Source organism: Syngnathus acus, chromosome 16 (assembly GCF_901709675.1).
Source record: "Syngnathus acus chromosome 16, fSynAcu1.2, whole genome shotgun sequence".
Taxonomy (NCBI): Eukaryota; Metazoa; Chordata; class Actinopteri; order Syngnathiformes; family Syngnathidae; genus Syngnathus; species Syngnathus acus.
In genome coordinates, this window is record NC_051101.1 from 1,178,336 (window position 1) to 1,205,182 (window position 26,847).

The 26,847-nt window shown below is 46.8% G+C and overlaps 2 protein-coding genes across 5 annotated transcripts in view; one reads left to right on the forward strand and one right to left on the reverse strand.

Annotated features, from left to right (window-relative positions):
* g6fl (g6f-like) overlaps positions 1-317 on the reverse strand; it is a 39,064-nt gene extending 38,747 nt beyond the window's left edge. The window contains exon 1 of one of the 2 annotated variants that reach the window (XM_037274956.1): positions 139-317. Coding sequence is in view for 1 of the 2 variants with exons in the window: in XM_037274955.1 (XP_037130850.1) it covers positions 135-141 (7 nt within the window). In the remaining variant the exon portion in view is untranslated. Of the gene's footprint in view, positions 1-134 lie in introns of both variants that reach the window. The other variant, XM_037274955.1, reaches the window with a different exon arrangement.
* The window catches only part of si:ch73-22o12.1 (nectin-2), a 70,425-nt gene that overhangs the window by 431 nt on the left and 43,147 nt on the right, over positions 1-26,847 (forward strand). Inside the window, exon 1 of one of the 3 annotated variants that reach the window (XM_037274965.1) lies at positions 21,453-21,597. The exons of the other annotated variants lie outside the window; for them this stretch is intronic. The gene's annotated coding sequence lies outside the window, so the exon portion shown is untranslated. Of the gene's footprint in view, positions 1-21,452; positions 21,598-26,847 lie in introns of those variants that run through there. 3 annotated transcript variants of the gene reach the window in all.

A 26,847-nucleotide genomic window follows, 5' to 3' on the forward strand; every position in this document is an offset into this window, starting at 1 on the left:
ATTAGCAGTTTCAATAACACCTTGACCACCTGTCACGGCGGTGAGACGACGCGGAAGTCCAACCTGGTTACCCTCACAGCCGTTTTTAGGATCTAAACATTGGTTGGAATATGAATTAAGACGACTTTGCTTACCTACCATGGTCGCGTGCTTGTGAATTTCATATTCTCGTCGCGTTTTCAGTCTCGTTTCGCTCACTTGAGCCTGAGTTTCGGTGAGTGACGTAGTGGCTGTTTTAAGGTGTGGCTCCGCGGGGCTGCAAGGTGTCTGCTTGCAGGTGATTGACAGCTGCGTCCGCTCACGACATAGACACACACACACACACACACACACACACACACACACACACACACACACACACACACACACACACACACACACTTTTATGACCTTGTAGCCATGTCCCAAAACCACTCATCTCCCTTTGCCATGCTTGCTTTTTTCCCCGGCACACATCAACCTCGGTTGGTTCCACTTGACTTACAGACCCTGCAAACGTGCTCTTAATGTACTCGAGAGAATAGCAAAGTGGAAGCCAATTTGTTCTTTATTTGCTTAGGTCCAACTTTTTCCCACTCCTTTTTCTCTCTCATAACATTCCGAGTCTCATTCACCAAGCAATTGATTTGACATCCTTTCCCATGATGTCTACGATAAACCCTCACCTACTCGCGGATTTGCGGTTATTGCACCCATCCATTTATTTATTTATTACACATTCCTTTCTGTCGATAACACCCGAGAATTCCGCGAAAGCGTAGTAGGTATAAATCGAAGCTAGAGTTGGCCACGGATACCAAGTACTGATGATACTAGTACTTTTGATATGTAAAATTTACCCCAAAACAATGACTGATGATTTTATAGGACAACCTCTATATCCCACGATTCTTAAGAAATGCATGCGCTACTGCGTTAAGGTTCGGCGATTGACTTTGCCAGTGCAAGGCCTTATGCTTCACCCCCTGATGAAGCATTAGCTAGCATACTATCTTAAATAATAGGCCAGCAAAAACTGAGGCCAAGCGCTGTATATGTTCTGCTAACAAGAAAACCAAATGAAATAAAATTGTAGTCTGTGTGTGACCCACTGTACAGTATATACGAATACGTCCTCTGAGCAGTCCGATTTGCTTGTTCCTCAGTGTGACTATCTAAAAACACCCCTGCCAAATTTTGGTGACATTCACTGAAAGGGGCCGCGCGCATGAATGAGCCTCCCGTAGATGGGCGTGATGCCGACGTCCATCTCGGAAAATGCGTATTTTTCCTCTGGAGTCGGTCGAGAAAGAACAGGTGTCAGGCCGCTCGCCCGGAGTGATGCAGTCAGTAGAGCGAGCATCCGTGGCATGCGGCTAACTTATTAGCATATGAATGCGAGCGCCGTGAAAACCAGTTGAACATTTTCTCAGCTTCCTCTGCGCCTGGGCTGTTTGTTTTGTGCAGTAATTAGGGCAAGTATGTTGCACCCACCGCAGCCAAACACTCTTTTCCAAATGTTCAGCGTTGCTCGTGCGTTCACACTGGTGACTTATTCATGCTTTTTATGTTCACTTTGATTGCGCAGAGCATGGAGTATTCTAGTGGTGGTGGTTGTGGGGGCGGGGGGCACAAAACAAAAGCTTTTCCATATTTATGAGTGGAGCGCAATGCAAGGCTTAAGCGGTACGGACAGAAACATTCCTTTTGGCTTTTCTTGCATTTAAATCATTTGATTTGTGCATCTTGAGATGACACACTTCTCATACCTGTTGTGGGGCCTTGACTGCAAGCACTCGGGTGCCCAGCCGTCCTTTCTGCCCGGTCGAGCCGAGTGGCTTTTACCCGCTTTAGAAAGTTTCATGCTGAATTGAAATTGAGCTGATGCATTTTTAATTAAGGCCGACTTGTGCTGTTAAATGCTCACTGCATGTCAGAAAGTACTACATTGACTTACTCGGGTGTCAGGTTTTTTGAAATTGTGAGCTGTAATGCCCTCACGTGTGAGCAAGTAGAATCCAATGCAATACAAAAGTAGTGGGCTTGATCAAGTTTATAACAGCTTGCGTGACCTTTAAGTAGTGGCGTCACGATACCAGAATTTCAGTAGTCAGTACCAATACCTGTGATTTACCACGATTCTTGTTACTAATTCGGTACCACGGTAAAAAACAACAGAATCCACTTACTTTTAAAATCACTAATTTATTTAAAACTGCTTAAACCATATAGTACATTTTATACATTAAAAAAGAGCAGCAGTGGCATGCAGCCTTCAAGTCACCTCTATAAAAACAAGCAAGACTGATAATAAATAGCAATATTCAACTATATACATTAAAAAAGAGCAGCAGTGGCATGGAGCCTCTCAAACCTCTCAAGCATTTTTTGCACGTTGGGTTGTTCGAATCTATAATTGCTCCGGTTGCATCCGCCTCAAATGCAAAAGATTTCCACACACACGACTCTGAGCGACCTGGCTTCTCAACAAGCCACGGGCGTGTTGGACTTCCACTTGCTGAAGCCATTGTCATGAAAGACCGAAAGTTTTCTTCCTCAGCGCCGCTGACTGCTGCTCCGTGCTGCTCGCATGCACCTTGAGTTTCGACAAGCATCGACACAGCTCGCCGAGTGAAAAGTTAAATATTCGGTAGTCTGTACCACAATAAGCAGCTATCGATGTATTTCTTGCATGTTTGTACCGAATTGTTACTGAAAGTATCGGTTCTTTTGACAACACTACATTTAAGACTAGAGAAAGATGGAAGTCCAAGCAGTGACGGACTTTACTCAATTTAGATCAGCATGCAAGCTGCTGGCGTCGTTATTTGTTCTCAAAGGTAGCCTTTATGGTCTCGGTCATTTTACACTTGCATGACATTTGCGACTTTAAATAAGATGGTAAAGTTCAAGCGCTGGGATGAATGGCAAATATGAGCTACTCAAACTAGCAGCTTGTGAGGCAGCTCCATCAACTCAGCTCATCAAAGGTGAAGCGTTGTTTTATGCTGCTGGTCTTTTGACGCTTTTTACCTTTCATGTAAAAGTGATGGTATGGGTGGTTCCTTGCTAACTTTAGCTTCTTGTGTTAGCTGCTAGCAAGAGGCTGATAGCCATCAAAGTTTTCGAGCTTGTACATTGACTGCAACCCAATAGGAATGTGCGTTTGACTACATTTCCCCGACAGACTAGAAGGAAAATTGACAAAACTATGAATGAATAATTTCAATGATGCCTTTGCTGTTGTTTTACTGTCGTAATATAAGGGTGGTTCAGCGATATCCGCAAAACTGAAACCAGTGCAATGCCATGGCTCCTCCCACGGCAAAGGAGCAAGAGATGTGGGTCACTAAGGCTTGGCCCGTTACCATGGTGATGTTTTTATTGAAGAGGACTCTGCTTATGTGGAGGGGAGTTTTGGGGATGGGGGGGGGGGCATTGTGTCTTTCTGGCTGAGTAAGCTGCATGCGTGCGGGGGGGTGGCTGGCTGGCCGTCCGCCTGAGAAACTGGCGGGCACGCAGGCTCATGCTGGAGGAGGCCGACTCGCTGACTGCTCTTAAATGAATCGCAGCACGTTTGCTTCGCCTTTGAGGAGACCGCTAAAAAAATATTTGGGATGCAAAGTTATGCCGAACGGTATTTGCTCTGCTTTGTTTCAGCCGTTAGAAAAAATGTGTTCTTTTTCAAAAAAAAAAATTCTGATGAATCAAGCTTGCAGCAAGCGATAAAGAGGGCCCCCACCCACCTCGCCTCTTTGCCACCCCCTCCTCTACTGTCTAGTAAACACAGACAAGAGCCTTGTTCTCATCATTTTGTTCCCTCCTTTATTTGACCCCCCCTTCGCCCCTGGTCCAGTGCTTTTGTCTGAGTGACAGTAGTCATTGGTGTATTCAAATCTTCACCGCGCCCCCGCCGGACTCAAGGCCACGCCGTTTGCAGCAGGAATGAGACGATGGCTCGGGGCGGAAAAATAGCCTGACGTGGCCCGTCAACACGGTTGCTGTGCTGGATTTCATCCGGCAGTTGACTGCTTTCTAAACGCTGTCCTTTTACCTTCATAGTTTGGTTTCTTAAAAAAACAGAGAATCGGAATGTGTTGCAAGAAATCATACGAGAGCACTGGTGTTTGTAGTAGCCGCCTTGCTGCTGAGCTGAGCCAAGCTGGCGTTTATGAGCTGTAACCGGCGGCCCACGTGCAGCAAGAGGACTGTGGCGCTGCCAAGCCCTGGCCGGCACCATTCATCATCAGCGCAGCTCTGAACGAGCATTATTAAGAGCAACCTAATTGATGGATCAGCCAGCGTTCATCCTTTTTGCTGCCTAATAAAAGGAGGAACCGCCAAGTGCTTAGTATCTCATTAGCGCTCACTCTGCTTTTTTTTTTTTTTGCATTTGTTGATTTTAGTGCTAATGATTGCGCTGCTTAAGTCTTATCATGAGGGCGCTGGAAATGAGTTGTCCTCTCTGGTCCGACTAATGTCAGGATTCTCTAAAGGTCGCGCGTGTGTGCTTTTCTAGGTGTGGTCTAAAACCTTCCAAGAAAGCGAGTACCGTATTTTTCGGACTAAAAGTCGCTCCGGAATATAGGTCGCATTAGCCATAAAATGCACAATAACGTGAAAAAAAACCCATATATAAGTCGCTCCGGAGTATAAGTCGCATTTTGGGGGAAATTTATTCGACAAAATCCAACACCAAGAACAGACATGAACGAGCAACAACAGGCTAAACGACGAGGGGTGTCAATGAGCGTGTTGGGTTTTAGGTTGTGAACCAGAAACGCAAACGCAGCTTCACTAAGCGGTCTGCGTGCGTGAGTCTGCGTGCATGCGCGCGTATCATTCTCATCAGCTGCTGTTATCTTGCGCAGACATGGCATCTGAGGAAGTCCTCTTGTAATGGCTTCCTCATTTAAGCGAGTCCCTTCTCAAGACACCATTCCCGCCACATTCTTGCCACAAAGGCTCACGTTTATGTGAGAATGGCCGACTTTGATGTGCAATCTTGTGAAAGGGGTCGGGCCAAAAAACACGGCAGCATTTGGGATTTAAGTGTCAGGAATGGGAATTTTAGTTGTTGCATGTGCAGTCCAAGCCTGGCGGCAAAGCCTCTTCATGAAACACAAAAACTCCACAAGCCAGACAAAAAGTCTGGGGGAACTCTGCGACGGCTCCTTTTTAAACCCCCCGTGTGCATGGCTGCCGACGTGCTGAGGTCATACTGAGGGGCTCATTTGTAATTTAGTGAAGGCACCCTCTCAGCAGGTTTGAGCGTGAGACTCATTGAAGAACCTTCCGTTGCGGACTGCGTTGCGGACTGTACGAAGGGCTGCGAGCGGTCACCTTTCTCATGTTTATTACAGCCTGGCTGCTATTCTGCCCGCCCCCATGTCTGCCTTTGTCATATTCTTTCATTTCACAAATCTCCTCCATGGAACACAACTGTAGAACCCATGTGCACCACTTCTCATTCCCTTCAAGTGTCTAAATGCAGTCAGCGGTTTGCGTTATCGATCGCGTATTGAACGGCGGCAAATGCGGTGTCCTTACGTGATATTGAAAACGTTGAAAGCTGCGCCAACGGCGGCGCCGCCGCCCCACACGTGTCCATCACCTTCCCACTGTCCTCGTTACACGCACGGAACACTTTGGCAAATGATTCTTTTTTTGGACGCCGTCGCTTGGCAGGGGAAGAATGATCTCTTCCATTGATTGAGAAGAATCCTGTTGCCTTTGTGGAATTGCTCGTTGATGAATCGGGTGCCGAAGTCAAATGGAGAAAAGACCTGAGTGCTCTCCATTGCTTCGGGGGCCGCTGTCTTCTCAACGTCTTATCTGCTGAGAGAATTCCACTACGTTTGAGCTTTTGCAAAAACTTGCATTCTTCCCAGTCGAGCCGCCTCGCAAGGTTCCAGTCAACATTTATGGAACCTGTAAAAGCGTCTGACTTTTATGTCGGGCAGCTCTATTTTAGCTGCCATACGTTGTCCCCCTTCCCTTTCTTAACAACACGTCAACAGCATCACCACAGCCAGATGCAGCCTGACTAATAATACACACGTGCGTCTTCATTACATCGGCCGTTGACAAGGTCATGTCACAATTCAGGCTCGGGCTCACGATGACTGTGGAGCAGGAAATTGAATTTGGTGCGAACAGGGCCTCACGCAGGTCTCTGGATGTTGTCACTCGCGCCCCAAATCTTTTTTCGCCTGCTTCCAATTCACGCTTGCCCCCGCCGTTGCCCCTGGGGATGGTGGGTGAAAGACGACACTCTGCCGTCAAAAAGAAGGTATCCTTTCCGGCACATGGAGTGAAACTTCTATAGTCAAGCGGAATGTGTTCGCAAGTTGTGCTGACCTGGTTCGAATTTCCGAACAATTTTAACGAAACATTAATTCAGAACCTTTGATTACCCTGCTGAGTGAAAACCTCGGCTCACCATGTGAGAGTAAATCTCCGATTTCCTCGGGGGAAATGTTCGTGAAAATCTGGGGCACAGTCTAGAGAAGTTTTACACACAGTGGTTTCACACGCAGAAGGTTTATGTGTGTCGGGCGCTGTCCGGTTGTGTTTGGAACAAGTTTTCTACCGTTCTGATTGGTCGCTCCGCAATTTGGCCACTCCACAATTTGGCCGCTCCGTTTAGCTCGGATGGCTTCCCCTCCCGGCTTTGGGCGTCTTTGACCGTTGACGTCTCCTTCCCAACTTCCTCTGGCTGTCATTTGGACCTGCATAATTGAGCCATCTGCTCGCACCGCATGGTCCGTTTTTTTGGTAATTGGAACGTGCATGGCTTCCTTCCCTCCCTGCAGACGAGTTTTTCCACGCCCGCAGCTTAACAATGTCGTTTGTTATTGATTTCCCCTACCGGGGCTCAGACTGACCTTTTGCACCGGTTGACTGTATCGAGCCTTCACTGAACATTGAAGAAGTCTTCAACGGTGTGTGTTGCTCTTGTGGATTTCTGTCTTAGCTGCCGCGGGGAACTGCGGGGAGACTGCGTCTTGGCAAACAGGGGAGGCAGGCGGGCGGTCGTCCACTCTGCCGTCTAGTCGGTGTCACCGAGGCCCCGCGGGCGTATGCCCTCTTCCTCAAGCCCTGCCCCATCTTTTAAAGTGAATCACTTGAATCGCTTACTCCCTGCCGTCCTTCCCATCCCCTCCCACTTTGCTCCTCTCGCAGCAAGGTGTCGGCTGATTCGTGAGTTGAGCTCCGACACGGCACAGTCATGCAGGGTGTGCGGTCCAAGAGACAGAAGAAGCTTTAAATGATTTTGGGGGTCACTGTGATGCCAGCCGTTATTAGGGAAGTAGAACTTTAGTAGACAGGCTGACAGGGGGACTTTTTAGGATGCCTTTGTGTAAACTAAAAGGAGCATTTGCAAATTACAAGTCCCCCAGGCTCCATCCAACAACTTTTGCCTTCTCGTTGGTTTCATGCTTCTGAACAATTATCACGTTGAAAATCGACACCCCAGTCGGTTCTTTGTCAATGTGGTCACAATTTGGCACCAAGACAAAAGTGCACCGATAGAAGAAGAAGAAGAAAAGGGGGCAAGCCAACAACACGACCGTGGGAAGTGAGGCCCAAACAAGATGGATGCAGTTTGTTGGACTGGCGTGGACGTGAGCGACCTTCTTCACCTCGGCCCCTTGTTGGGGTCTTCCTTCCTTGGTTCTCTGGTCGCGTTCAACTAGCACGTCCGTGGCTCTTCCTTGACATTGTTATGCGATGCTTCCTTTCCCCGACACGGGATGCGTGGCCGCCTCGTCTCAACTTTGCGTGCCCTATTTTGCTTTCCTCCTCCACTGCCTCAGCCACGAGCCCCCTGCTCCTCACTCTTGTTTATTTCAATACGGGGGCCAGGTTGAGGCGGGGCCGTCAAGCGAGGAAGGGAGGAGATCCGGTCCGCTCGACAGATGCAGATGTGAGGAATAGGCAACATGAGCAAAAGTATTGGGACACGTGAAGGAAATACAAAGTTGAGACGCTCTTGGACAAACGGCGACCGATTTATTGACTCATTTAAGAATGTTGATGGTGTGGAATCAATTGTGCGCTGCTGTTTATTTAGCATCAACTGGTTTGCTGTCAGAAGGACAATGCGGTGTCAAAGATGGCGCCAAATAATCGCTTAGATGAGCCACCTTTGATTTTTCAAACGGAGGTCGATGGCTTTAAAACGCCGTTAAAACATGCCAAATGCTTTTTTCTCATTTTAAATAAATAAACAAGCACTTTAATCAAATGATGCGTTTTTAAAATTAGATTTCTCTCTCGCTAAATGTATATCGTATATATCTGAATAAATCACGCTTTCCCCTCATTTGGTCTTTCCTTGTAACTTGGTTTTGGATCTAATGAGCTCACATTTTGCACATGTAGTGACATTTGCGAGCCTGGAATGACGCTGGCTTTCCGCCGCGCATCTGGTCTGCCCTTTTCAAAAAGTCGTCCTCAGAAGATGACATAATTACGCAGCGTCGGCATGCCATGAGCTGACTTTGGCCGCATTGGGAGACCTTATATGCGGCGTGTAGCCTGACCGCGATGCTCTAGAGAGCCACTCGCCACCCGGCAGGTTCTCTTTCAAGCCATCCAGGGTAATATTGGGGGGGGGGGAGGCGGTTCATATCCCTGACAGGCTCGACTTGCATACATTAGTCAGGTGGAGTGGACGTACTCCACTTTCCGCTTGCTCCGGGGGTTAATTGGTCATAAAGGAACGTGATGGTGGCCATGAGATCATCATTAAGTCACTCTGATTGCATATCGAAGGCATAATTCAACATTTCACCGCGTCACCGGAAGGAGTCGAGTTGATTGTCGCAAGCATTTGATGAAATTCCCTCCGGCGGGGGATTCATTCTGCTCCCCGCGTTTCATCCTCTGGCGCATTAAGACCGAGTTATGTGCCGAGTCGGGTCAATTTGACTCAGCTGGAGACGGACGTCTGTTTAAAGAGCGGCATCAACAAGCGGCGAACGCAGTTTAATATTTGCTGCTCCAGAAGGTGAAGTTGAATCTTTCGTGAGATGACGATTAGAGCCCGGCCTGTGCTTCTGGTCTGGGCTACCGGACTGAAGTGATAGTTGGATGCCACAGGCTTGCGAGCCCATCTCCAATATTCAAGGATATTTGACTGACTACGAGACCACACTGGCAAATAGTCGGACTCGCTGAGCTCCACATAATTAAAGGCCATGCCGATTCGTGGACCGTCTCATTAGATTTTATTGCCGTTATTTTTTTAAGACGATAGCAATTCACAAGAACGTAACCGCTTCTTGTTCATGAATTAACTTGTACAAATTTTGAAGGCGGCGACAATTGTGTCTTTGGCAGCCTGCCTGCGGGCACTTTGTGTCTGCGCGCATCAATTGTGGCTTTCCACCGTTCCAAATTGTTACTTGAGTGTAACACAAGCGTTTTGGCGTCACACTTGAGTCAGCATGTGTTTTGAAAGCGCCGTTATGTTGTTAAGCAAAGAGGCGGAAATGTCCAGCTGTAAACAGCGGCTGGCCAGACAGCCTGCTGACAAATCGGAAGTCCGGCTCCTTCTGGCACAAAATCATTCGATCGCCTGACACTTGACAAAACTGATTTGCCGCCCCATGCGTGATAGGAGTGGGGGGCATCACGTGTGGCCGGCTCGCCGGGGCAAGCGGCGAGGTGAGTGGTGGCCGTGCTGTCGGAGGTAAATGGATGTTGGCAGTAGCTAAAGGGAGGCGTAAGGCCGTTAGCGTCGGCCCCGGTAATGAGGCACAGGTGCAACGCCAGGATAGAGACGAGTGATGGCCAAAATGGGGAGAAACGACTGCATTGGGAACACGCTGATGCTTCTCCAGCAGGTGCCCATCAGTCAGTAACCAAAGGACGAGTCTCAAGATGGCTTATGACTCTCGTTCTTACCCCTCCCTCCCCCCTTCATTTGCATCTATTTTTGGCGCCTAGTTAAAGAGTCATGACGAGGAGACATCCCAAACAAGAGTGACTGAGTTCTAATTCTGCGTTTGTAGCCTGTGATGGTTGCAACCGCATATAGCTCGGCCGACGTGGGCATTGGGAAACTTCTCGTTTGCCACCATGGGAACATCCTGCCCCAAAAATGAGCAAAGCAGACCACGAGCAAAGCGATTAAGTCAGCGTGTTAATCCAACGTCGAAGGAAATGAATCAAGCGTGCGCCTGGATGTCGGCGGCAGAACCGTCCTCGTTGCTGCTGGCGACAGGGAGTGTGTACGTGTGTGTGTGGGGGCGGGGTGCGCATTTGTGTGCGTGTATGGGTGTGTGTGTGTGTGTGTGTGTGTGTGTGCGTGTATGGGTGTGTGTGTGTGTGGGGAGGGTTGCATTCTTTTTTCTTTCGCCTGGCGTCTATGCTGCTTTGGACTTAATGTTGCGCTGACGGACACTTTTAAGACACCTCTAGCCATATCAAATCCAGTTTTTCATACAATCAGGTTTAACCTGCCAAAATTTGATTTGTGTCGTTTATTAACCATTTGTCCTTTAACACAATGAGGAAATTGGGAAGCAACATCTTTGTTTTTGAAGCATTTGCCCACATGTCTGAGTATGGCGGGGAATGGCTAATGGTGAAGTGTACACTCGCCTGTTTTGTGTGGAGACACCATGAGTTTGATTCCCACATATGACGATGCGTGCATGTGCGTGTGTGTTTGTGTGCATGTGTGTGTGTGGGGGGGAGATTTAAAAAAAAAAAAAAAAAAAAAAAAAAAAGTCTTAAAAAAAGCCTGGGTATGGCGTCAACAGCTACTTAACTTTTGCTTGGTTGAGGTATCTGCAGCTAGTATCGGAAGTCTCCACGAGTAGCGGTGGCATCAAATGAGGCTGGTATCGCTACACGCCCATGGCATTGTGTAGCTTGCAAAGACCTAAACCAAAGCATGTGCACTCATTCCGTGTGTGCGTGCTCAACATCACACAGCTGCCTTTTATATCGCTGCGCAAATATTCGACGGCCACATGCTGCCACCTTCTTTTCCGAGCAAGATGTGAGGTGACGCCGAACTACTGGCGGGCTCGGCAAGCTCCGCCTTACAGAGATATCCAGTTTCCTTGAGATGCGAGCAGGGTCTTAGCTTTGTCCCTTTCTAGTTTAGCGCCCGCCGCAAGAGGCTAGCATCAACAGCTCAGCTTCTTTCCCCTTCATTAGCTGCCAAACGATGAGGTCGTTTCGGCCGCTGTGCGATCACCTCCGGGCGCATGAGGTGTATACTACCCGGGAGGGGGAGCAGAGCGTCTCATACCTGCGCAGGATGAGTAACGAGAGGAGAAGCGCGCCGGCTGCTGTGTGACCCTCCTGACTGCCCCTGCTGTCTTGTTTTCTTACCATTGTGTTTGGACAGGACAGTCCTAGCAGGGGATGACGGATAGAGTGCTCATTCATTCGCCCCCACACACACACACACACGCACACCCCTTTGGTGGTCTTTCATCTATGCCTTCACAGGCTTCTCTTGTTCTGCCAGTGTGGGCTGCAGAGAAAGACAGCGAGTGACTTGAGTCGGAGAGAGGAAGGATGTGAGGGAAGGAAGGCCAAAAGGCAAGAAGAACAAGGAGCATATTTCAAGGAAAAGAACCCCAAAATGCAAGCACGCATGCCCGTTCCCCTCACCTTCTGCATGTACCTAAATGACATGAAATGAGTTTGCCTTGGCTAGACACAAGCCGGTTAGAGCTTTCAAGGGGTTCCGTTGTGGTCGCCATCTATCTAGCTAGCTATCAACAAGTGGCCAAACGCTGCAAGTGCTCGATGTGCTGTTTATGCTGTGTTCCACTCTGTGTGGTCCCATTCTCATTTCCTTTCTAATTGCGTTGTCCCCATCTCCACTAAACCCCACACACACACACACACCACCTCCCTCGCCACTTCCCCGGAGCCCGCCTCGGTGGGTAAGTTCCAGTCTGTCTGTTTTCTGATGACTCCACTTGGAGCAGATGTGATGCTCAGCAGCTGTTGCTTTGTGTCCCGCCCCTGCTTCCACATCTCACTCTGCCTCCCATCCAATATGTTCTTATTCATCCGCACGCCGGCCGCCACTCGCTTGCTCAACCAAAAATTGCCCAATTGAAGTTCCATTCTCAAATCGGCTATTTTGATTTCTTTGATTAGCCAATTGTTTTTTCCTCTGAGCTTTCTGATGCCGGGTTAAAATTTTGCACACCTTTTTGGTTGAGTCCGACGGTTAACTCATGTTACTCATCGGTGAATTGAGATCATTCCCTTTTCTACTTCTTTTTTGGCAGCTGCTAAAGTCTTGCACGCAAAATGATGTTTAAACGCTGCTAACCGTCAAATCTTATCTGCTCGGGTTTGCTGATGAAACATGGCGGCGGCTGCCGCGGATCCCTTCTGGGTCTGGATTCACCCACCTTGCGGCTATTAAAATCTGATATTGAAGCCGGCCACTTAACAGGTGTCAAATATTGAAGCGGTGAGTGTCATTTTGATCTTTTATTGGCTCTATGCGTTTTTACACGCCCGTCTCTGACTCTGCGAGGTCAGCCGACTCCTGATGGGTGCCTCTCGACCAAGATTTAACGTTTGGTCGAGGCGGATGTGGAGGATCGTCACTTTAATGGCTTCAGGCTTCATGGACAGGCGGCACCTCTCTAATTGCTTGCCGCCGCCTGTGCTCGAAAGCACGGCCTCTGATCTCACGGAACTCTGGGATCGGATCCCGGCGCTAATGAGCACTCTGCGACGTCAAACTCACTCGACGCTCCGGAGGCGGGCTCGTCTGAGCTCTTGGGATTTTAACTGCTCCAGAAATCCTGTAATGGGAAGAGTCAACATGCAGCCTATTTGAATGCAAGATGAAAAGTCAGCCCCGGTGTTTGCGAGTTGCCGGCACATGACCGAAACTCCGATAAGATATATCGAGCGCCCGTGCTGCTCTGCGCTGATAAGATGACATGGTGGCTCTGGCTGCACTTTAGCCCCGCCGCTGGGCTGAATTTGCGGCGGGCGGCATACACACAGCGTCATTGGAAAAGGGCTAATCATCACTCATTCCTGGTTCCCCTTTGAGGGCTGTGCTAATTAGCTGGCGTCTGTGATTAGTTGGCTTGTGTTTGATCTGCTTCACTCGTCTGCCTCTTCCCTTTCTAAAGGCTGCCTGGCGCTGCTGTCATTTGCCTGGGAGGTGCAGGCAGCTTTCCGCCGCCTTGGGCACAAACACGCCGGCTTGACGCTCCACAACACCAAGCACTTGAGCACCCAAAAGAAGCAAATAAGTGTGCACCTGTTTAATATTCCACAGCTAAGAAGTTGCTCCCACGCTTAAGCATGTCAGTAACATGATTGGAGGATGACAGACTGATTCAGTCTTTTTGCCTGATTTTCTCTCAAGTCTCTGAAACAGCAATTTTGAAGATCTTGTCCTTGGGTTTGTGCAGAAATCAAGGCACTTAGTTGAAAGAAGTACATTGCGTGCTATTTGGTTTCTAGCCTTCACGTTCCATTGAATTGGATTTGAAGGCAGCAGTTTGACCAACACCTTATGAATCGGAAGCGATCAGAATCAACAGCGAGAGCGCTTCAAGCTTTCAATTTGGTAATTCAATCATACGATTTTCAGACTAACACTTCTAAAATTGTACGCCGAGCTTAAGGCAACAAAAGGGTGCAAGGGGGGGGTGACTTAACCCCAAGCCTAAGCGAGTACAACTAAAGATGGCAAAATCATGAACGTAATTTAATCTGTACAAATCCTTCTTTTGCACGGGGTCTCCGACTGGGGTGGGGGGGGATGTAAGCGAGGCGAGGGGAGATCTCCCTGCGGCATTTGAACGTGGCACCAATAGGAGGATTTGTTTGTTGTGTGTGTGACAGCGCGCTGTCTAATTACACAGAAGTCGTGTTATTGAAGGGTCCTTGAAGCTGGCCAATCAAGCGGGGTATGAATGGGTGGGGTGGATTGGGGGGCCGTCCTCTGTGCACAGCCTTCACTCGCCTCACAATCGTCTTGCTGTCACTCTGCCCCAAAGGGCTGGATGGTAAACAATAACAGTGTCACACCGAGCCAGCGTCATGACATTACCAACTGACGATTGGTCTGGAACCCACACGTCTTCTTGAAGAGCATCGGGATGGTGTTCGCTCAGCTTGCTTCGTGAGCCTTCATCGCCAATGCTGACATTAATTAATTATTTCTCACGATATTCATCATCAATGAATTGGTTTTTCGGAATTGTGCCAATTGTGTGGAATGAAGTAATTGTTATTTGGGGCTTGAACGTGGACATTATTTCGATGAGATTCATCATGTCTTCATACTAATATAAACAGATTATTTTGTTCAGACAATAGGTCAGCAGGTAAAAAAAATTATTGTCTGAACAAAATAATCTGTTTATATTGAACATGGACAGTTTCACCCATTCAATAAAAGGAAACTCAGTCTATTTTTTTACTAGACTCGCGTGCTTCAGTCTTATCTTGGACGTATCAAGTGGTGTAGACTGTAATAAATGGCATCAGACATTCTGACCTTTGGATTTTTCATCACTGACGCCACCTGAAGGTCTGGCGTTCTTTGATCAATCGTGGCTCCTCCTCTGGCTCACAGTTCACACAGGCGCTTGTCTTCTTATTGTTCCTCTCTGTAAGGCAAGCACTAAACTCTGGTTGGCCAGTCAAATTATGAAAAATTAACTTAGCCTTGCTAGCATATCAAATTTGGTCAGATTAGTGAGAAGATGGCCGCCGTGCCATCTCGCTGACATTTAGCGAAATGAGACCTTGGTTCATCCCATCAACAAACAATGGAACACCTCAAAGTTACTTTGAGGACAATCGAGTGGCTTTGCGTTTTCTTGATACTTTTTATAGCCCGCCACTGTTTGAGCCTTTATTTATTTTATTTTTTTATGAGTGCTTTTCAACAGTGGTTGCACTTGCGGTCTGCACTGTATTTAGTGTCACTGCCGCTCGTCTCGCGCTATCACTTAGTGCATTTGCTTGTATTCCTCGAGACAGACGGGTGATAAGATGACTCCGGCGTGTTGTCTCTCCTCTTCATCAGAGTTGATGTTAATAGTCACTACAAAGACCCCATGATCTTTATCAAACAAACACCCTCACTCTCCGTCACACTCAAACAAAAAGCACAGTCCCTTCACTCATTCGTTGCTATCACCTCTCTTCCTGATAGCAAAGCAGTTTGGTCTTCCCCAAGCGCTGTGGCGTGTCTGGACAATGGCTGCCCCGTCCTGTTCTCCGGGCTCCCTGTAGGCCGGCTTGATACAAACAAGATATATCCCAATAACCGCAAGCCGTTCTGCTCCTTGCCGCCTCTTGACCTATTTATGGGGCCGCATTTGCGTGTTCCGTCTGCGCCGCCTCATTCCTTCGCTCAAATTGTCGGCGTGACAACGTGCGGCAGGTTAAATTAGTGAGCTTGAAATGCTAGAAATAATTGTACAATAAATCATGGCAGGGTAATGAAATAACAAATTTATTCAAATGTTTTTTTTTTTTTTTAGCTTACTGTGACTGTATCCATCATAGCAACACCCCGCTTTGATATCATCGCGATTGGCCAACGGAAAAATACTTGTATGATGAGCTTCAACAATTGCTATCGATGGTGTCGCGCCGGCTGGACATTTTCATATTTTTTTCACCTGTTTCCTGAGTTTGATGTGACATGAGCAAGCTGAGCCGCGATTGGCTGTTACTCAAACCCCAAGCAACAGCGGTGTCATTTTTGGTCGACGGCAGTGACCCAACGAGATTAATAAAAATGGGTGGCTTGCACTGCTTAATTCATATCCTACAAACAAAATTCTTTTTTGTGTATTTTGGTGACGGGTAGTCCTCAATGCAGTGCCATTGTTTGAAACGTAATCCCCTTTTGTGGCCTCAAATATTCCCTGCTTCACCCCCCACACACACACAAATTAATTCAATCCAATGGGTCGTCGCTGGATGTTGACAGACGTGATCATCAGTCTTTGAGGATATTTTGCCGGTGCTTGCATGTTTGTTTACTTGTTGCACCTGACCTTCTGTTTCCCATATGGCTGCCATTGATTTGGCTTGCCTGCTGCGCGGCCCCCTCTCCTCCCCCGGTAGACCGACAAGGCTTAATGCCTTAATGTCTCTGTCTATATGACATGACTACTGTTTGTTTTTAATCCTTTAATGTGATGTACAAATGGGATTGGTCCTCCTCGCGTCATCTGTCTATAAAGGAGTACTGAGTTGACCAATGGCGAGTGGGAGCAGCAGGGAAACAAAGCGCACTCCCCCAAGGTGAAGCAAAGGTGACCACAAAAAACTCCACCAACAAAACCCTGGAAACTCACACAGCTGTTTAGATCCCGAGGTGGCATTGTCATGGAATTCTCTGGCTTGAAGATGCGGCCACGCTTTAATTCTCCAAAGGATCACCCCCCCATCCCCAAATATCTGCTGACACCTTGCCAGACTCTCACACCCACAAAAATAGGATGCATAATCACATTATGCTAACACGCTGCCAGGGTGGATGTGGACACAAATACACAGTGATGGATTAGCACAGTGAGTGACGTAGTGGCTGTTTTAAGGTGTGGCTCCGCGGGGCTGCAAGGTGTCTGCTTGTAGGTGATTGACAGCTGTGTCCGCCTCAATACACACACACACAGACAGACACACAGACACACACACATACACCCACACACACACTGCAAGGGAGACATTTGTTGAATTACCTGGCACTGTTCTCCAATTGTGTACTTGTGACATTGTCTTTAATTGACGACTGCAACTTTAGACCAGTTGCAAGCACTTGCAACTCTGTGCGCGTGCGAGCACATAAACATGCTGGCGGTGTTGTGATTTGTGCAAAAGCAGCTCCCTGCCAGACCTGATAAAAAGGTGCAAAGCCTGCGCATGAATGATGGAGATGCTGCTGTAAGAAGTTTGCTTCTTACGGGGCTGACCCAGAGACCGCCGTGCATAACCTCACATTGATTTTCGCATTTGATTCTCCATCTCTGTTCTCGCAGTACCGCGCAATGTCTTACGTAAGGCTGCAAAGATTCAACCTTTACTATAAAGGTTGAAGCAAAATCTACATCTCCAAAATTTTTGCTCCTTTTCCTTGGGTCCTTCAAGGATGTCATACTTCACCTGGATGGTTTCCAAATTGGAACCACGCCAACATGACCACTCGCCTGTTCAGTAAGTGGTCGCCTGAGGCTGAGCGATCGCTGAGGGACTACTTTGGGAGTACCGACTGGTATGTGTTGCTGGGGCCACGCATTGAGGTTGTTGAGGAGGCTATTGACCACTGATTACATCAACTTCTGCATGGATGTTGTGGTTCCAGTACGGACGGTCCGCTGCTATGCCAACAACAGGCCGTGGATTACAAGTGGGATCAAGGGCCTCCTGAATCGAAAGAAGCGGGCCTTCAAGGACGGTGATAGGCAGGAGCTCAAGTGAGTGCAGAAGGAGCTGAGGGTCCAGCTCAAGGTGGCGAGGTCACTCTACAGGAAGAAGTTGGAACAGAAGCTGCAGCAGAACAGCATGAAGGTGGTGTGGGACGGGATGAGGTTCATCATCGGCTGTGGTCCAAGGCAGAAAGTCACAGTTAGTGGCCGTGTGGAGAGGGCAAATCAGACCTTTTTAACATGATGAAGACTCTGGAGTGTTTGCTGCTTCACCACCTCAGGCCTCGGATTCACCATGTTCTCGATTACTTTCCTGGATTTCTCCAGCGCTGTTAACACCATTCAGCCTGCGCTCCTGAATGACAAGATGTTGGTGATGGGCGTGAGCTCACACCTGAGGGCATGGATCATGGACTACCTGACGCGCAGACCTCAGTATGTGTGCATGGGAGGCTGTAGGTCAGGCATGGTGAGGAGCAGCGTGGGAGGACCGCAGGGAACGGTGCGCTCTCACTTCCTGTTCACCCTGTACACCTCTGACTTCCAGTACAGTTCTGCCATGTGCAGAAGTTTGCAGATGACACTGCTATATGTAGGCTGTATGTGATGGGCGGGAGGAGGAGTACAGGGGCCTTGTCCTTTGCTGATTGGTGTGGCTCCAACCACCTGCACCTAAATACCGCCAAGTCCAGGGAAATGGTGGTGGACTTCAGGAGCCTGTCCTGTCATGTCCTGAGCCTGCGACTATCAATGGAGACTGTATGGTGATAGTGCAGACCTGTAAATTTCTTGGGAGTGTTGTTGGATGACAAACTCGACTGGTCTCTAAATAAAGTGGAACAACGATGCTTTTGTCTGAATTCCACGTTTTGATACCATCACAGGTCCCACTTTTCTACTTGTTCTGAGGTGCGGCTCAGAGCAAGCTGTTTTGGTGCGGTCTCTTTAATTGCAAATGAGATACTTCACACCCCTCAGGCCGCAAGATGCCTCCCTTTCCGGTCAAAATTTGTAGTTTTTTTTTTTTTTTTAGCCAAGGTAACGTTTACTTTTTTTGTTGTTGCGTTATTTAAATGAGGTAGCTTACTTGCGCCAAAAACTTTTTGATTGATTGAAAGATATCAACGACAGAAGACTTCTTCCTACAACCATACATGACACGTAATAAAATAAATCCCCTCTCAATGAACATCTTGTAAACGAGCCCTGCAGTCAAGCTACGAAGGAAGCTAATGCTAGCAGCTAGCGCTAGCGTTAGCAAGAATCTAACGAATGCATTAAACACATTGTGTTACCCAAGAATAATACAGCACCTTTGATGCAATTCGTCTGATACAACTACTCAAAATACACCCACAAGAAGTGAAAACATAGAGCGCACAGCTCCAAAATAAGCAGAAAGACTGACGCTAATGATATGAATGCTAGCGTTAGCGAGAAGCTAACAAATGCATTTAACATATTGTGTTGCCCAAGAATAAAACAGCACCTTCAATTCAATTCATCTGATACGACTATTCAAAATACACCCACAATAAGTGAAAACATAGAGCACACACCTCCAAAATCAGCAGAAAGACTGACCCTAATGCTATGAAAACGAGTGCAGACACAAATATTATTAAAATGAAATACAGTTTATTTTTGTGTCATCTCAAATTTACCGCTTTATTGTGTCCGTCATTTCCATAGATTGAAAGAATTGAACCATCAATGAAATTAAGTCTTTTGGCAAATCCTTCTCTATACTGACAAAAGATTTCTGAAACACTCCTTAACAAGCAGGACTTTGCCCACAGATGTGGGAACACTGCTTGAAAAATGAAATTTGACCAATGATTTGTGTGGACTGATGCATCCAACAACGGAACATTTTGATCTCTCCACTTCGGCATCCTTGAGTTGTTTGGACTACAAAAGTCTCACCGAGTTATAAACTAGGTGGATACGTTCCGCCATGTTTATTACCGTAATTTTCGGACTATAAGTCGCTCCGGAGTACAAGTCGTATCAGCCATAAAATGCCCAAAAAAGTGAAAAAAAACATATATAAGTCGCTCCGGAGTTTAAGTCGCATTTTGGGGGGCAATTTATTCGACAAAATCCAACACCAAGAACAGTCGTGAACGAGCAACAACAGGCTAAACGATAGGTATGCTAACGTGACATAAACACAAACGAAGAGCTGAGAACGGCCCTGACGTAAAATTCAGAGTTATTCAAAAAACTATTACATAAATAACACGTTACTAAAACCATCTGTCACTCCAATTCATTAAATCCATCGATCGTCCTTCGTCAACAATGCGTGCGCGCAGCTGACGGCGCTTGCACTTCAAAATATTCCACAGGCCCATATAACGATATATAAATTAGATATCAAATAACTATTATATAAGCAATAGTATTATCAAACCATCTGTGCACTCTAAATCATTAAATCCATCGATCAAATTCCTCGTCCTTTGTCAACAACGCCGCGTGTGCGCCCTGACGTCAGCCTCGTCGTTATTCCACAGATCTACTATATAACTATATTGTAGCGTTAACAAAGTTCAAGGAAACACATGGGTTTGGTAAACTGCTCTTTATTTAACAAAACACACTTCCAGGCGTGTGGCGGCGTGGACTTCCAGCCACGGAAGTGGAAGAGAGCTCCATAGAATAGGACCGGGTGTGCGTAAAAGCCATGACCGAGCCCTATCCACCGTCCCCGGACAGCCACCCGGCCAAGCGCCGGCCCCAGACTTCCATCCACGGAGGTGAAAGAGAGCTCCATAGAATAGGACCGGGCGTGCATAAAAGCCATGACCAAGCCCCATCCACCGTCCCCGGACAGCCACCCGGCCGAGCGCCGGCCCCAGACTCTTCGTCCGCCGTGTCACTTAGAAACAAAGCCGCTAATGATGCCGGTAGTACGTGGGGTCCTTCGTCATCTTCGTCATACCGTGATCAATCTTTGTCCTTTATGTAAACAACCGCCGCGCCACGCTGCTGACGTCACTTGAAATTCAAATTACAGTAATCCCTTGCTACATCGCGGTTCGTTTATCGCGGTTTCACTTTTTTTTTTTTTAATTTTTGAAAAAAAACACAAGTCGCTCCTTATTATAAGTCGCCCCCCCCACCCAAACTATGAAAAAAAAACGCGATTTATATTCCGAAAATTACGGTACTCAGGTTTTCATTTGGCAACACCCATTACCTTGTTTGGTTTGTCCGCCTCAACAGATATGATGTAATAGATAAAAAAAACGTAATGGAAAACGGAGAGATCTGAACAGCGTAGAAAATAGCCCATCATAACAGTATCTCTGCAGCACCTGGATACTCCCGATACACAAGAAAATTATTTTAAAAGAAAAAAAACTCGATTTTCCATGATACGTGTCATTTTAGGGGTTCTGCTCTATTGTATTTTAGCAAGAGTAAAAAAACAACCCAAGCTTCGACTCCCGGCCTGTCCAATTACCATGAAGCGCACTGGCTCACAGGTCTTGTTTGAAGAAGCCAGACAGAAAATGAATCAGCCGCTTCAAAAACCAAAGAAGAGCAGAATGAGCCAGAGGGATAAAAAACGGATTTGTTCCAAAATGAAAAGACAGGATGAGGCTACATCGGCGAGGAGTGTCCCTCTCCCTCCGTGTGCGTGTGTAAAAATAATTGAAAGGAAGCGATGCGGTGGAGGTGGGCTGACGTGAAGGGTCCGACAAAGCGGATCCAGGAGCCACGGGGGAGCAGGGTGTCTGTCAGCTGTCCTGCCTCTAACTTGTTCAGTCACTTATTCAGTGCTCTGTTTGTCCATCTCAGAAGGGCTCTGCTTTTTTCTGGACACATTCAACTACACCCCCCCCCGTAAGACTTTTACGGAACCCAAAGCAGCCAGAGCAAGCTTGTTAAACTCACCTCTTTGGTTTTCTTCCCTTGTTCTGCGTTTAATTCCAGCTACTTATTCTTTATTTCCTTTGTTGTTTTGTATGTGTGTGTGTGTGGGGGGGGGGGGGGGGTGTTACCCACCTCTCCTATCCCCGACGTGCCTGCCCTCTCTCCCATGCGCTTTCTTGCTCCCTCAGGTACAGTGTAGATGTTGCTGTTTATCAATAATGAAGAGAAGAGCAGGAGGAGGCGAGTGCGGAGCTTTCTTTCCAACCCGGGGATGAATTATTCACCCAGTGGAGAAGAGTGCATCTATGACCCCACCTCCCCCCAAGTGCGTGTGCGTGTGTGTGTATTTTGTTTCACTTGAACCTCACGCACATTGTTTTGCTCCTACACCTTGTCTCTTATTCAGGCTTTTTGCTGAGCTTCAGTGTTGCATTGTTTGTCGCACTTGAACATGGAGCAAAGTGTTTGTTTTTCCAAAAAGTAGAAACGGGCGCTAAGAAACGCTTCCTAAAGTGGGTTTAGTTCAGCAGGGTCGCATCGTGCAGCCGTTAAAATGACGCTGAATATATATCAGCGCCTGCCTGTCTGTAAGCGCAATGTCGTAGTCCCCGGCAATGCTGGCTATTTATTGCAAGACGGTTGCGTTGTATTGCTTTGGCCCCTCCCCTCTGGGATGTGCCTAATTAATTGACAAGGGAGGCAGGCTATTTCTTTTCCATTTTCATTTCCACACTTATCATTCACTTGGCAGGCCAATTGGTTTGCGGCGTGCGGTCGGTGCAATCATATTCTGATTTGTTTTTATTTTGACGCTTTGCGTCCTCGTTGGAAGTAATTGAAATGGAAGTCACCAACCGGCGCCACGATAAAGTCGGCGAGCAATGTTTACGTGAATATTTCCACCATGTAACTGACGTACAAAGAGAGGAACGTGCGTCGCAGCTTTTTATTGCTTCTAATTGCTGATTTGATTTGCAGCAATATTGCGAGACAAGCATTGCCCTGCCCTGTTTTTCCTCGACATTGCGTCTGAATGACATCCCAGAAAAAGCTACGCGGTGAATCCGTTTCTTTTCTTCTCATCGCACTTTCCCTCTCTTTTATACCGTGCCCTTTCAACCTTTTTTTTATATATCTATATAGTTATGAGTGTGGTCAGGGACTTAATTGAACAAATCTGCTGAAATGCTGCATAAAATGTAAAATAAAAAGAAGGCAGCGCCAGCCTCCACCAAAACGAACAAGGTTGGTCACAGAATTCAAACTGCTGGTGTCGCCATATTGTCGCCACTTTGAGAACCTTTGACTCTGGTCTGTATATAAAGTACGCGTTGCCCATATCCAGATTTCAAGTGGCGGCGCTCCACCTCGTGCACCGAGGAGGCATATGGAGATAAAGTTCATGCACTTTTTTATGAGCAAAATATTTCCATATATTTCTCCTGGGGCGTCCGTATGAATGCACTGCACTAAATTGAATTGGTAAACGCTTATTTTTGCAAATAATATCCTCTCTTTTTCTCGGGGCATGTTTGTATAAACAGGGGACTTAATAAGAATATGCATCAGTGTTTGCTCGCTCGCTCACGTGCACGTGGACATGTTTCTCCTCCAGCTGTTGGTTTCTCCTTGACGCTTTGAAGCCTTTTTGCGTCTCCCTGCAGCCCCACCCTCCACGTCTCCTCCTCTGGGCTCATCTTTCATGACTTTTCCTCACGGTGCACCCTCGCTTATCCAGTATTTCATCATATGGCGTCGAGCAAAGTGAAAATGAAGGCCTTCCGCCTGTTGCGTCAGAGCTGATGCATGTTTCGATGTTTCCCTGCTTGCTACGGCAAAGCAATGATTTTCGCAGCGGGTCCCGTCCTCGTGAGGTCAAAGTCTGCAAGACTGTACTTAAACAACTCAGAACATAGTTTGGATGTTAGAAAACACTGCATTTGAACGCACACGCACACACGCACAGACACACGCACATGCACACACACACATACACACACACACACACACACACACACACAACTGCAATAACGTATTGGACGCCGTAGCCCATGGATGTCCCCATTGGAGACGTGGCCAAACGCGAGGGCAGCTGCTTGTAAACCTGCAGGCGTGCTATCGATTGGAGAGACCATCGGGAAAGGTCAATAAGTAGACGACACGCGCGGTTCAAGTCTTCATTTCCCAGTTTTATTCTTGGCTTGTCAAAGTGCCTCGCCTGTCAAAGCTAAGCTGCCTTTTCGCTCTGCTCTCTGCATACCAAAGTGTGTGTGTGTACTCACACATCTGTGTGTCGATGTAAAGGTCGGACGGACCCTCGCTGGCTTTGCAATTTGGTGAGTTAGCGGCAGTTGGTTGCGCAAGGTTTAGTTGCAGAGGTCTGCAAGGGGCCGATGCCTGTTTTCTCAATTGGCTGCTCTGCTTTTGCATGAGCGAACTTGTTTGGTGTGTTTGATCACGCCTGTGATTATCGCCGACCTACTCACGTCTGTGATGATGTACGGTATGCCATCAGTCCCTCTCGTTCTTCTTACTTCCTCTGCCCATTGGTAGTGTTAATATAGCGCTGGATAACTGTAACATTGAGTACGGTAGAGAGAGACGCCTGATCAAATATTTTGCTTGTTGTTTAAATCGTTTGATTGACTATTTCCATCCTACCTGTGTCTGTGTCACCTGTTATGCATTCCAATTCCTTCTAACGAGTGCCAACAGCCAAAATGATGAGATTAGACAGTGATGTTTTAAAAAAAAAAAAAAAAAAAAAAATCGATATAGTGAGGGATAATAGGAGTTGAGATTGAAATAAGAGCAGTTTTCCTGGTATGTGATGCCCCACTTTTTTTTTTTATGAAGCTGTCAGGTCATTTAAAGTGTCACAAATGTCATAAATGATCTTGTTTGGCATTTGCCTGCCACTGAAGCGGCTAACGTTGAGCAGAGCAAATGAGCGTGTGTGGTCTTGTGCGCGCTGGTCCAAATGACTCAATGAATTTCTAAATTTGGAGTATGTTGGCGTGAGAAAAATGCGTCACCGCTAAGACACTGCCTGGGGCTTTATATATTTAAAAAAATAATAATAATAAATTGCGCAGGTTCTGGACCTGTCCCTATATAAGGTATTTGTTTTTCCTCATTGCTTTATTGTAACAAACAACAACAATTCCCTTCAGTCATCGGAGCATTAAATCAATGAATTTTGTAATAAAAACAAACAGCTGACCTGTCTATTAAATAAATAAATAAATATTTGGCACGTGACATCTCTGGAGTCTATAGTAGGAAGCTGGTTTTTGAAGCTAGAGCACAAAACCATCCGACCCACTTGCCCAGAGCACCCCCCTCAAAAAAAAAACTCTTTTAGCATTTTAATCATATTTGTGGATGTTTGTGGCAGGCAATCATTAAGCTTCCGCGCTGACATTCATTGTGTTCCCACCTGCCCAAATTGCTCCAGCGGGCGGCATGGAAGAAAAGCTCATTTCATTACCAGGGCGCCACCCTCGGCTGCCAGAATGGAGCTTGTCAAGTCATCGAGCCGCCCCGGTCCACTTTAATAAAACGGTTGGCTCCAGGGAGAACGGCAGAAAGGAGATTCCATCCATCGGGGCCCGATAGTGAGCGCCCACTCTGCCGGCGGTCCAGCTGTCAGTCGGCCGGCGCTCGCCTTGATGAAGCGGCAGAGCGGGTTGGCGAGCTACCAAGGCCGTCCGTCAGATAGTTTTGGTGATGTCCGCGCCATTCGGATGCGGCGCGATAGTGGGGATCACGCCGAGGGCACGGGTGCCATTTGTCAAACGCGCACTTTTTTATCAAAGTGTCACCGGCTTCCCATCAAAGGGTTCGACAAGCCGGGGTGAAGGGACTCGTCCGTATCTAACCACCCGAGTTAAATTAATTCTACCAGAATCAATCTAATTTCTTTATGACGCCAATCCCTCTGAAGTCAACCGACGCGCGAGCCGAGTAACTCAATTCGAGGCAAGTCGTCGAAATGACCGCGCCATAATGATGGCTCCCTTCGGTTGTTTGATGCTTTTGTTATGTTACGGATATTTTTAGATGTCTTTGTTAAGACCTCAAGGATTCGTTAATTTACTAGAGCGCCCTCGCCCTAGCTGAGCTCAAGATAACTACTTCGAACCAGATCTGACAATTCCTGATGTTAAGGATTAAAGCTGTCTTCACTTTAAAAAGAATTGAACGGATTTAAAGAATGACTATGATAGGGAAATAAAGACATTTTAAAGTTGTAATTACTGCATATAAAACCATGCTCAACATAGTTAATACGAAATAATCGATAACCGAATTAAGGCTTAAGAAGAGATTTAATGAATAAGCAAGAAAAAGAATTACAAGTCAAAAAAACAAGACTCACCCACTCAGAACAAAAGAGGAGACTAAAGGTCTAAAATCCTATTTGCTTGAACAAGTCGAGTGATCGGCTCTCCTTTGTTCCAAAATCCGAATTCTGTTTAAAAAAAAGAGGAAAGGTCTGGCCGTGAGGAGCATAGCCAAAAAAGTAAAATTGGTGTCTTCCCCTTTCTGCCCGGAGCGGCTGTCTCCTCTGCCTTCCTCGAAGCTTAAAATTTGACAAAGTCCAATTCGAAGACTTCATCTGAGTAGATTTTGGTTCAATCTCAAAAAGAATGAAAAATCCATCTTCGTTCTTTTACTCCGGGCAGCGTCACGGCCATCGCCCTGACTAGGAAGAAGCGCGCCCGCTCTGTGTCCGGGCAACATATTTATAGGCTTCTGGAATTACCTCATCGTAATATGTAGGTGAAAGGTCAGAATCCCTGCACCACTGGTTGTCTTGGCAACCTTGCTTCAAGCAGCAACCACTGCGCATGACAGCAGTCCGCCACCGGATGCAGATGTTTCCTGTTTTGCTCGTTCTTTCACTATTAGCCCTTGATGTCTCCTCTCAACTTAATACATTCAGGTATGGATGGAACACCAATGTTAAATACTAGGGGTGTAACGATTCATCGATACACATCGATTAATCGATATAATGCTCTACGATTTATTGGCATCGATGCTAAACGTAAACATCGATTTATATCGCCGTGTTTGACCTCGGACATTAGACGCGACTTTATTTTGAAATCCAGTTCATTGTTGCTTGCTTCCTCTTTCCGGGAGCAGTACGCGGCGTGCTGTGTTGTGAGCAGAGCAGGCACGTGAAAGGGGAGCCGACAACTACGCGGCTCCTGGGCTGGTGCTATGGCTAGTGTCCAAGAAGACGAGGAAATTCGCTCCCCTTTGGGCTTCAAGTCATTCGTTTGGAAGCACTTTGGATTCCAAAGAAAAGATGGCTCAACGGACAATTAAAATTATTGTAAATAAATAGTTCAGTAATGCACTTTAAAGTTAATGGTATTACAAAAAAAGAAAGAATATTCATTATTCTTTACTTATATGAGAAAAAATATAGTATGTATTGTATACTACAATACTCTTGTAATTTCCTAAATAAAGAGTTTGCCGTACCTTGTTGATTTTGCGTATGAATTGTTATAAATCAGGATATTGTTCTATATTTTTTATTTAAAAAAAAAAATGAAAT